This window comes from Ictidomys tridecemlineatus, chromosome 7, assembly GCF_052094955.1.
Source record: "Ictidomys tridecemlineatus isolate mIctTri1 chromosome 7, mIctTri1.hap1, whole genome shotgun sequence".
NCBI lineage: Eukaryota > Metazoa > Chordata > Mammalia > Rodentia > Sciuridae > Ictidomys > Ictidomys tridecemlineatus.
In genome coordinates, this window is record NC_135483.1 from 175192835 (window position 1) to 175205875 (window position 13041).

General features: G+C 33.2%; 1 protein-coding gene across 6 annotated transcripts in view; it reads right to left on the minus strand.

The window, feature by feature from the left end:
• Positions 1-13041, minus strand: part of Erbb4 (erb-b2 receptor tyrosine kinase 4) — a 1041723-nt gene that overhangs the window by 649156 nt on the left and 379526 nt on the right. For all 6 annotated transcript variants that reach the window (XM_078017961.1, XM_005331866.4, XM_005331864.4 and 3 more), the window contains exon 2: positions 2505-2656. In XM_078017961.1, coding sequence (XP_077874087.1) covers positions 2505-2656 — 152 coding nt within the window. The remainder of the gene's footprint in view (positions 1-2504; positions 2657-13041) is intronic.

Here is a 13041-nt window from a genome sequence, read left to right on the forward strand (position 1 = left end):
GTATCTGTAATATAAGACTCACCACCTTCCCAATGCAATATTTTAGTCTACCTTCAAACTTTCTCTTTATTCCCACTGCATTGTAGGGCAGAAACCACATGTGATTTATTTGCATGTAAATGCCTAGTGTTTGGAACAATGCACACAAAGAACCCATTTATTACCTCTGATTTAGTCCTTCAATCTAAGTCTTAACCTAGTTACTCCCATTGGAATGTGCTAGTCTTCCACCCCACCCACCTCATGAGCTCTTATTCATTTTCTTGTGATTCAATTCAAGCACCTCTTTGATGAAAACTTTCCAGAATCCTTAGGAATTAGCCATTCTTTTCTTTGCTCAACATGCATGCCTATTATTAACTCAAGACAATATTTTATGATTCCGGGTACTTTTTTTTTGTATTAGCAACTACATAGTTATATAACTGTAATTTTTTTGTCTTATGCTTATGCATACTTATATAATACGTAAATACACACACATACACACACACAGTAATTATGTATTGCACATCTGTAATCCTCTACAGACTTCAAGATCATTGAAGTCACAGACAATAGATTACTTGCTATCGTATGCTTGGATTAAGAAGTAGATATATGTCATGAGTAGAAAATATTTTTTATAAAGAAAAAATATGTCATCAACAAGGAAAAAGACAAAATAATACTATTAAATTATTTAAAGTTAGTCTTTTTTCTTTTACTTTCTTTTCTTTTTTTTTTTTTTATGTTTTTAAATACAAGGTCTATGTGCTCAGGCCGGCTTAAAACTTGCCATTCTCTGTCTCTGCCTCCAGCTTCCAAGTAGCAGGGATTACAAGAGTAAACCACTGTGACCAGGTAGAGTACAAAGTTTATATAAAGTTTTAAAGATGCTACTTAGGAACTAGACATTAGTTATTTGAAGAAACAACTTAGTTTTTGTTTCAGGTAGAAACTGTGGCCTTCCTTATCTTATTCTCCTCCAAATCTGCTTATTTTAATGCTTTCTTTCTTTCTTTCTTTTTTTTTTTAGATCAGAATGGCCACTCAAAGAGTTTGATATCCAACATCAACATCTATATGCTACTTTCATAAAGTTTAAAAATTGACTAAAGGCTATCTTTAGCCTTTTTAATCTATTATAAAAAGTGGGAATACTAAAATTATAAAAAAATATAAGATTTTAATGTTACTCAATTTAAAGATTGTCATTTACAATATTAATAATTATTTTGGTTGTCCAAGAAGTCTAGGTACACATGCAGAAGACAAAGCAAACACACACCTGAAGAAAAGCAAAAGTCTCTATATTGCATTTTTGAATTTTCTAATATTGCTCCAATCTAACATACTATATAGACTACTTCTTTGCCCTGCTTCACAATTCAGTTTTCTCCATTAGTTTCCCTTCTTCCAGAATTCCATTGAGTTTCTTTTATATTAGCTAGAACAGCTTGTGTATATTCCCTTTTTGAACAAGAGCCTGCCCCCATATATATATATATATTTATATATAAAATGTTTAAATATCATTTATGTCAAACATACAATGTTTAAATATCATTTTTATTTCTTGTTTAAAAAAACTATTAAAATTATCATAGTTCTCTAAATAATATAATATCCACTAAATAATTTACCATATCAGTATTGGGAATATTATCATCTTGATTTATGCTAGACAATACTCCTAAGATATATTGAATATTGTTGAAAATAATTCCAAATATGTAGTGGAATGTTATCTAAAATGTATCTTAATAATTCTTCTCTAATAATAAAGTCTTCATTGTGCAAAAACCACATTCCCAGATCACCTTGTACAGTCCATTTTAATTTTAGATTTTCCTGCAACTATTCTAGTTAAAGAAAAACTGTAGGTGTTAGCATTTAATAGCTTGTTTAACAGAGTAACATTAAAAAAAAAAGGCCAAAAGAAATTTCCAAAGGATAGATTGTCTCTGGATAACTTCATCTTTACACATTATATGTATGCATACATGACCTATATAAGTATTTTCAATGTCCCATGAGATTACTTTAAGAAATTTATTGGGTTTCAAAACCAAACACCCTCCCCACTTTTGGTAACAATCTGAGTTTTCTTATAGTAATACAAAAGAGTCTAAAAATGTCCAAATTGACAGGAATGGAACAGAAAAGGAAGTGATTGGTTAAAGTCACCAATTCTTATCTGATTGGTCCTCTGACTCTCCTAGTCCTCAGCCTGTCAGAAAAAGACAGACTTGCAAGATGTCATGTACTACACCCTGACAGAATCTTTTATCCATCTCATGGCAGCAGTAACTGCTGTAACTCAAGGTGTCAGTCATCATGTCATTGTTACTCTTGTTCTTTTCCTGGGTGTGCTTCTGTATCTTATCTTCTTCCCCTAGTCACAAACCCTGCCGGACAAGAAAGCATAGCTCTCAGGTCCAAGCCAGCAGGTCTCCCTTTACACATCATGACACCACTGTCGTCTCATAAAGAAGAGAAGAGAAAGAAAGAGACAGCTTTACCCGCAGGAAGGAGAGGTCCCGGTTGTGCTCGATGCTGGTTATCTCCAGGTTGCCCATGACTACCTCACAGTTCTCATAGTATTTGCGCAAGGCCCGGTACTGCTGTTCCAGGTCAGAGAGGGAACTCAGTTTATTCTCTGTTCCTGCACACACTGCAAAGACAAAAGATACACGTAAAGTTACATAACCTTTACATTACACGCACAATGATGATGTCTTCCTCCAAATCATTTCACAACAGCCAATTCCAACTCCCCAAATGAAAGTATTCTGAATGTCATTAAAAGGCAAAAACCCACACATGAATAAATAGCTTCATATTTATATTCCTCAATTACGTATGCTAACCAAGACAGTAAGAAGGAGCAGGTTCCCCAGGAACACAAAGCAAGGAGATAGAATAATCTCACTTGCTGTGACTATATCAAGCAAGTAAATATATTTAATTTCATTTAAACATGGTTTACGTTAGGATTTGTAATTTACTCTATTTTCTAATGGAGTAATTGGACATATGTAAATAAATCAAAATAAAGAGAAGATAAAAGTAATATTTTTAAAATAGAATTTATTGTCTTTGTAAAATAAGCTGCTGAGCAATTTTTTTAGATTATTAAGAAATGCTTTTGGAAGATCTCAAAACGCTCTTGTAAAAAACATGTTAAGCAATTTAGATTGATTAAGTATGTACTAAAAACAAGATATGTAACAAAATATAACTTTTATTGTTATAACTGGATCATCACTGTATATTCATGAATGTTCTGAAGTATAATAAACAGATAATCAATTACCTCTATTTGCCATTTTTCATGGAGGGAGTCTTGAGTCTGTTCAAGAGCACATATATATACACACATGTGTGGTTTGGGGGTTTATGTGTGTGTGTGTGTGATATCTTTTTGTCTCCAGAGACAGATTTTTAGTTGTTACATCTCATGGGGTCCATATTCCTTCCTGTACACACTTATTGCCCTTTAATGTACTGACCGTAATCTTCAACAGACTAAAAATGTTATAATATAGATTTTTTAATAGCAGCTTGAGAAGTTAAATTATAAATTAAACTTTTTAAGTGAGTTACATAATTATATCATACTGAATTCAAGGCAAGATTAAAAAGTACAAGTACATTTTTAAAGCACTGAAAACAGAGATGAGGAATGAACTCATGATGTGTAATCTGTGTGTCATACACACAGAAATGACAGAGAAGTCTTGATGCTTACTGTGTTCAAGGGGATTAACTTCAGTAAAGGAGGAAAACAAATCTAGATGGGTGTTTCCTAATAATTAGAACTATCTTAAAGTTCATTTTCCAACAAACACATCAAAAATAAAAAAAAACCCTTAATCCAAAAGTCTTTAAGGACAGTGCAGATTTTTAACCATAATGGAAGTTCATTATAAAGACAAAAACAAAACACACATTTTCTAGTCTAGATTTTTTAAATTTATAGATATGCTCTGTTTAAAGTTGAATTATGTCCCCTGAAATATAAGTTGATGTCTAACCCTAGTACCTATAAATGTGACTAATTGATTTGGATAAATGTCCCCCCACAAATCTATGTGTTAGTAGCTTATTCTCCAGTCCATAGTGCAATTGAGAGACAGTGTAAACTTGAAGAGAGGTAAGGCCTAGTTGGAAGTCTTTAGGTCACTTAGAACATGTCCAAAGAGGGTATTGTGACATGCCAGCCTAGTTCTCTGTTTTGTTTTTGTTCTCTGGCCCCAGGATGAATGGTTTTATCAGGCAATGCACTATTGCCATGATGTATTGTCTCATCATAGGCCTAAAAGAAACAGGGACAAAAAAGTATGGACTAGAACTTCTGGAACCGTGAACCAAAGTAACATTCTTCTCTTTATAAGCTATTCCAGACATTTGTTATAGTAATGGAAAGCTGACTAATAAATTAAGTATATTTTGAAATAAGGTCTTTGTACATGTACTCAGGTTGAGGGCATTAGAGTGAGCTTTAAATTCAGTAAGATTGATGTCCTTTTCAAAAGAGGAAAATACTATATGAATGCAAAGACACCCAGAGAGAAAGTCCTGTCACCACAGAGAGGAGTGATACAGCAACAGGTGATGGAATGCCAAGATTCCAAACTACCACCAGAAGTTAAAGAGAAAAAGGAAAGAATCCAACCTACAGTCTCAGAGAATATGTTCTTGTTGAAACCTTGTTTTCAGATTTCCAAAATCCAGAATAGTGGGGAAATAGTGCTGTCTTAAGTCACCTAGGGTGTAGCACATTGTTATGGCAACTCTAGGAAAACAATACAGAGTCTTCAGACTTTTTTCTCTCTGAAATCCCACATAGAAGTAAGTGTTAAAAATCACTTCCTTTCTTTCTATAGTCCTATCTTCCTGTCACCTCCAATCTGTTCTCTCTTTCTCCCTCCTCAGTTTCAAGCCCCTCAAACACCATGTTGGAAATTATTTGCTGCCTTTGAGAAAGCAATTTTTTTGTAGAGTTATGATGATAGATGATATAGCAAAGACTTCTAGAATCTTATTATCACTTTCCTATTCCTTGATAGTAATCAACTGTACAATTTTCATCTGGCATGTAGCCACTAAAAATAAAGATTTTATTTCTCTACTCGCTTGGAGGTAAGTTTGACCAAAAGACTAAGTTGTATATATTGTATGACACCTTCTTGGAACTTTATTTAAAACAGGGTTGGAGTCTGACTTTGCCACCTTACTTCTTCATGTTCTCCTCTAGCCTTCTGCCAAGAATGCAGATGTGATAGCTAGAGGTTGACTATCATCTTGGATCATCTTTAAAGGGACACATCCTAAAGAGAGCTGAGAAATAAACTGCTGCAGTCTGCAGGATTTTCAACTAATTAATGTTGTAAATTGTCACTTTATCATTACCATTAAGTTAATGGTGACATTGGTCCTAATCAATAAAACACTACACTTAGGAAGGATTAAATTCTAAATAAGTTATATCCTCTTGACCTTAAGTTCTTGGTAAATACTCACTGTTCAATTAATCCAAATATCTGTATGATTCAAATATTTAGAACTGAATTTAAATTTCTCACAATGGACATATCCTACTCTGTGTTGCAATAATGTACTCATAATCATGATACCCACAAAATGCTATAAACTCTTTGAAGACAGATTCAATAAATTTATAACTATTTTGTATCTGCTGAGCTATAAAACACAATGCTTTGCAAGAAATTATAATTAAACAACGTTAGTTTAATTGATATTAAAATAATTAAAACTGATATTCAGAAAATGACCTTTAATTCAAAAAGAATTCCCACTGTTCAACAAATGATCAGCTGTGTTTTGTATATACCTTATTAAAATGCAAAATCAGAATAAGTATGTTTTGAAATATATTTCAGCAAAATTAAGATCTTCCAATAAACAGAAAATCTGACACATCAGAACATTTTTTTTTCACTAAACATTCTAATCTTTGAGTTTTTAATATATGCTTTTGAATTTAGGTATTTTTTTTCCTCTGTAAGCCTTTCATTTATATTTATGCTTGATTCAAACTATGTAGAATCGATAGTATATTCATCAGAACTTTTATCTTGGAAGACAGGCCTGATTGTTAAAGAATTAGTTTGGATAGACGCATAAAAATCATTCATAGTTCTCTTCATGAGGCCTCCCCTGAATGCCTCACAACTTCCATTTGTCAATCGATTTTACAATCAGGCAACATATACAAGACAATACTTAAGCCATCAAGTTTCATTGATTTCACAAAGCTGTTTATCAAAACAGAATTGAAAAATCTTCTTCACCAGCCAAAACAAGCTTAACAAAATTCAGTCCCCTTTGCCAACCACTATTATAAAGTCCTTAAACCATAAGCTTACAATAGTTCAAGCTTCAAAAATCCTGAATTTACTTGTGCTTCCTAGAGTTTTCATCCCAAATGTAACTCCAGGAGTAAAGCTATATGTGAGGCTATGATAAAATCACCAATTATTCTCTTTAGTATTGATTCAGTTACAAATGTAGCTATACTTGTAAATGCTGGGCTTTTATTCTTCTGCACTTCAGCTTTACATCCAACAGTGAGTAAATGACTTAATCCTTAGTAAAAAAAAAAAAAAAAATTATATATATCAAGAACTAAGAATTTGTAGCGATATAAGAACTTGGTTAACAAAATTATTCATTTGATAGGGAAAAGAAAGCAAAATGAAGATATGTTAACAATCTCCATATTAATACCGAAAATCAATTTTTGCTTCCAGGCCTGTTATGGCTATGAAACCAGGACTCCATTTACTGACAAAAGAGAAACAATAAGAGGGGGAAAAATAATTAAACCAATGTTTTGCCTAATTCTCAAATTAAAATGCCCATAATGTGATAGCAATTAAGAAATGAATAATTTTTTAATACCCGGTATTAAACTAGAATCATAGAAAAATATTTGTTGATAAAAATTTCCAAGGTCTTTTGTAAAGGACTCATGAAGTTGTATAAGTCACATACAAAGAAAACAGTGATTAGTATATACAAGCCATGCATACATTGTGTGTATGTAATTCAGAAGCTATCTGCATACAAAATATTTGAGTGCAAGGTCCTAGGTTTGATCCCCAGCAATGGTGGAAAAAAACTGAAAACCTGATGAATAAAATCTCTTTAATTTTTTTTCTCTTCAACACAAATAAGTACCTTTTCTTTTAGAAACATTAACATATTAAAAATACTTCATATTGATGGAAATGGTCAGGCATTTAAAAATCAATGTGGTAAACCTTAAAATATAACATATTTAAAGAACATGTAAGAAGCAGCAAACAATTTCAACACTCATTTCTGAGTCCTATTACAATTACATGGATGAAAGTTTTGTCAGGCAACGTATTCAAAATGTAAACCCAAATGGGGTGAAATTTGTGTTGTCCACTTTCAAAATTAATCCAATCCATTCTTTGTTCTCCCCTGTAATTAGGGAGTAGCATCCTAATGATTTCCAGGGATTTCTGTTTTCCCCAATTCAGAGGATGATTTTCTTTTTTGGAGGGGGAGAAGGGGGTGGTAGCAGGTGTTGAACCCAGCTGCACTTAACCAGGGAGCAACATCCCCAGGCCTTTTTATTTTTGAATTTTAGACAGGGTCTTGCTAAGTTGCTTAGGACTTCACTGAGTTGCTGAAGTTGGCCTTGAACTAGAGATCCTTCTGTCTCAGCTTCCCAAGTCACTGGGATTACTAGACATGCACCACCATACATGCCTGAGGATGATCTTTATAAAAACATAAATTGTTCTTATCACTCCAATACAAACACTTCTTGATTTCTAATACCTTTAAAAAATCTGTGTTTATCTTTACAAAAATGTAACCCTTTCAGAAAAGCTTTCTTCAACCATCTTATTAAATATGTACCATATTCTCCTGGTATACTCCACCAGGAGACATAAAAATGATTCCACTACCAGAGGTAAAAACTGTCACCCAGCCACTTTGGGTTCCTCCTGCCACTGAATCACCAGCCAAAGAAAAATATTGTTAGGCTGTCTGGTGTAACTGAACCTAGCAAGGGGGAAACTGGGGCTACTAATCCACAACGTAGGTAAGGAAGAAAATGTCTACCAGGCAGGGGATTCTTCCTTAGCATACCTCTTGGTACAATTATAGTGTTTCTGATAAAGGTTAGTGGAAAACTACAACACAGTCCAGGCAGTACTACTCAGGAATGAAGGATTAGGTCACCCCATCCTGTAAAGAACCATGCTTGCTGAAGGCAAAGGCAATATATAAGATGAGGAGTAAATTAGTTAATTAAAAATACTGGCTAATACTTTGTGTCTGTTACAGAAACAAATAGCCTGAAAACACCTCTATTCAAGTTTTTCTCAAATGTCACCCTTTCAGGACAGCCTTCTCTCCAAACTTATCCAAAATAGATAACAAGTTACATACAATGTGTTCTATCTTCTTTCCCTTCTTTATTTTTTTTTGTTTTTCTGTCTTAAATTGCATTACATATTTAGAGGTTTATCTTTTATTATGTTTGTACGTTAGAATGCAGTTTCCATAGGAGACAAGCTCTCTGCTTAGTCACTCACTTCACCAAATCTCACCCAATGATTATTGAATAAATGGATTTGGAGTCACTGAGAACTACTGCAGAGTGAGGACCAAATGGTGGTTCCACTATTTTAAATAGCTAAATGAACTTGAACAAGACATTTTATTGCTCTGAATCTCAGATTCTATACATATCTACAAAGTGGAGTTTTGTACTGTTTTGAAAAAAAAATTGCTTTTTATGAGCATAGCACTTATAAGATGATTCTTTTAACACATAGGTGTAATAGTCATTCCTGTCTTTTCCCCTAATGTTCACAAACTGTTTCCCTTGGCTCAGCACACTCTTTTATAATTTTATACATTCCATAATCCCACTTAACTAAGTTTTTATTTAGCCTTGAGTGTTAAAGTTTATCATGTGATTTTACCCATTTTTGAGAAAAAATTAAGTTATTGAGATCAGTAATTAATAATTTGTAAATATTGGACCATCCTTGTATGCTGAATGAAGCACACTTAGTGAAACATTAATAAAATTTTGGAAAGTCTTTCTCTTATTTATTTGTTCCGGGTATTTTTAACATTAAAAAGCTCTAATTACTGGTTTAAAATACTTTAATTAGATGTTATTGGACCTAGCATAATAAATAATTGAAATGGGTTTGTAATTCAGAAATTTCATATTGTACATAATTAAAATAAAAAGTATTTAAGAAAAAAAAGTACCAAGACAAGAAATGTGCATAATGATTTATATCATATATCACTAAATATAATGTATATATACTAGATATAAAGTATTTTTCAGTGTAAAAATTGGTCATTTAAAAAAACAATGATGCTATAATGTATTCTCTGCATCTTTTATCTTCTTACAGTGTTTTAATGACTCCCAAAGTGATAACACATGGAAACTGATGAAATTAACTAAAACACTTTCTAAATCATTTGGAGCCAAAATAAAAGGACCTTTGTTGTTGTGGCTTCACTAATAGAGATGTAGCTAGGGAAGACATGGCGTTCTATACCACAGGTGGATAAAAGGCAAGTCCAGAGACATATGTGCAGCTCTGTGCTCGTCTATCTAAAATTGAATCACTCCTTAATTTACCTCTTTTGTTTATGGATAATAATTTTTAAATATACCAAAATATTCTTAAACTGCTGAATTGTATTGTGAATACATTAACTCCATAATTGGAGACTATCACAGAAAATGATATATGTGAAAGCTATACATAATTCTTTCCTAACTCTGAATGGTATGTTTTTTGAGTACTCTATCTTAATTTTTGTCTTTCCAATATAATATGTTATATTTGTAATGTCAGTGTTTTTTTCCATTTTATATTAGTAAAATTAATTGATTATCAATCTTAATGATTTTTAGTGCATTATATGAAATCTCAACAATTGACTTGTAACTGTTTATATATAATTTTAATTCATGTTTCTTCTTGTTTTCCTGTTTTAAAATATTTTTCTTAATTTATACATCATAAAATTCCTATATTGAAAGTAGAGTACACAATAGAAAGACTTTAGTAATGAGAAATTACATTTTATCAACTAAACCTGGATGTAATAATATCCCTCTTACCATTATCTTATCATCATTCCCTCACGAACCTTTATATACTCACACAAAGTCCTTCTAATTTACTCTGCCGTATTTTGTTTCTGTGGAAGTGCTAGGTCCTTAACTTTAATGTAGGTAGTGGACTTGACAAGCAATTAAAGCAAACAATTTCCACTCATCAAGGCTTGCCAAATTAGTCATCTGCCATCTGGCCCATCATCTGGTTCTCCTTGAGGTCTTGCTGTGAATCTGGATGCACTATCTCAGATTAAGAGGGACAGTATAAACCTCCAAGCTGGTGAAATGCCAATGGGAGCTAAGTATGTAAACATTAGCAAACATCTTTCTTCCCTAGATTATCATGCCTTCAACCATCCCCTTGTGTGTAATCAAAACCAGCCTGATTCTGATGCCTTATCACTGTGAGACCTTTGCTACTCAGTGTAATTAAAGTGGCAGTGTATGGGACTTTTTCCTGTTAGATTTAAAATTAAAAAAAAAAATATAGAGTTGGTGTTGCCAATATGATGCTATGCTCACATATCAAGGCTGATTTTGTAAGCAATTGATGAAGAAATACATAAAGAAACAGACAATGGCCTGTCTCTAGCACTGCTTTCATTGAGAGACTTCCTTTTTGTTAACTTGGCTAATTATATGCAATAGGAACATTCTAGGGACAATCAAGTTGTAACAGTAATGGGAAGACATGGGAGAGACAAGAATGAAACATGGTACTGTTATCACCACCATGCTCCAACTCAGTACAGTATAAGGGCAATAGGTACATTTCTGCAAATGCACTAGGTAAGGTACCCTTCTTCAGAATAAACCCCATACCAGGACCCATGACCTGCTATCAAAATGTGGGCTGCATTTTATCACCCTCTGTGTCTTGGTCTGTGTATCGGTAGTAATAAGCATGCACAACTGTAAATAGAAGACTTAGTCGGCCCCACTATCCTTGTTTATCCATCCCTACTTGCTCATTCATTGTAAAGGTGGGTGGAAATAAGTAACACACCTTCAAATCAAAGGTCCACTAATATCGAACTTTGGTGAGAAAGAGAAGTGCAGCAGATACACTTCTTCACTGAAGATCCTTTACTGTTTCTTCAGATAATCTACCTGTAAAGCCTAAATTGAGATTTTCTTCTAACAAACTTTTCTGGAATGTTTTAGAAAGCATTTTTTTTTTTTGTACCAGGGATTGAATCCAGAAGCGCTTAACCACTAAGCCATATCCACAGCACCCCTCACTTTTTAAAAATATTTTTTGTAGTTGTAGATGGACACATGCTTTATTTTGTTAATTTAGGTGTTTTGTTTTTTTTTTAATGTGCTGGTGGGGATTGAACCCAGGGCCCACACATGCTAGGCAAGTGCTCTACCACTGAGCTACAACCCCAGCCCCACAGCCCATTTTTATATTTTATTTAGAAACAGGATCTCACCGAGTTGCTGAGGGCCTCAGTAATTTGCTGAGGCTGGTTTTGAACTGGAGATCCTCCTGTGTCAGCTTCCCAAGCCCCTGGGATTACAGGCATGAGTCACCATGCCTGGTTTAGACAGCAATTCTTAATTCACATTTTTGTCTTGAATGATAAACCTACCAGATATTAATACAGATTCATCATAAAATACATCATGTTATAATTTATTTTAAATTATTTCCTTATAACCTAAATTCTATCATTCAAGAAGATTCTATAATCTCTAGTATATTGATCCCTCTAAAACCAGATTTAGCACAGTAGTTAGTGGTTAATTTCATAACATAATTATACTTTAAAGTATGATTGCAAACAATTTCCAAGTATCAATTGTAACTGAGAAATTGATCAGGAAATAGCCACCACTAGGGCACTATCTGTCATTCATTCATTTGTTCTGACATGAATCTATTTAACAAATGGTAATTGGGTAACCACAATATATGTTATGGGACTCTGAACTAAGTGTAAAAGGGATAATAAATAAAGACAGCTATATCTCAAATCTAGATCATTTTACATTATAATAAAAATGCTGTGTAAAATTTTTAGAAATTACAATATTATACAGATTAGATAAGACCTATTAAAGAGAAATTTCTTTTTATGATTCAATGCCACTAGCCAAGATTTAAAGTCAAAATCAAAATTTATCTTCCCTTCAATAACATATAAAGAAGGATGCCTTTCCACACACACAAGATCTATATCATTTTGAATTTTAAAAGGTAGGTATCACTCTGAAAAGCAATTTTCGGGGAGGTCTTTTCCTGTAATAGTAGAAAATGGTGCTACAATTCATTCAGTAGCATCTACATCTTAAAACATAGCACTGTACCTTAAAAAAAACTATGCTCAGCCAGATTCATGAGTATCAGTTCTAAGATCATTCATGTGTGAAGAAAGACAGGAAAAAATTGCTTCAATAGAGTCAAGATACATGCATTGTTCAAAACTATTCCATTCAGGACTCAGTTTAATCAAATTCCCATTCCAAATCACTTAATAATTATATGATGGGATATGCTGTGGATTTTGTTGTGTTTGTAGACCTTTCCCTTTTCTTCAATTCAAAGATCTGATGTTACAGTTGGGGGGTATTCCCAAGACAATCCATAGTCGGTGTCACTAGCAACTTCCCTATCACCCCATACATTGAAAGGTCAGAAAGCAGAGCATTAGCCTCTATATGGATATTCACTTAATTTGGGATGTTTTCCAATCTAAGTTTCACCGATCTTTGAATTTAGGAATCTGATATTCTATTTGGGGTCTTTGTTATAATGAAGAAGCACGGGATAAGATCTGTAAGAGACTTGAAAGTAAAAGCCCAACCTTTTAATGGAGTCTGCCTCATTCGACATGACACATAAAGAGCAGAGTTGACATTTAACACATTTTTTTGTTGATGTTAAACAT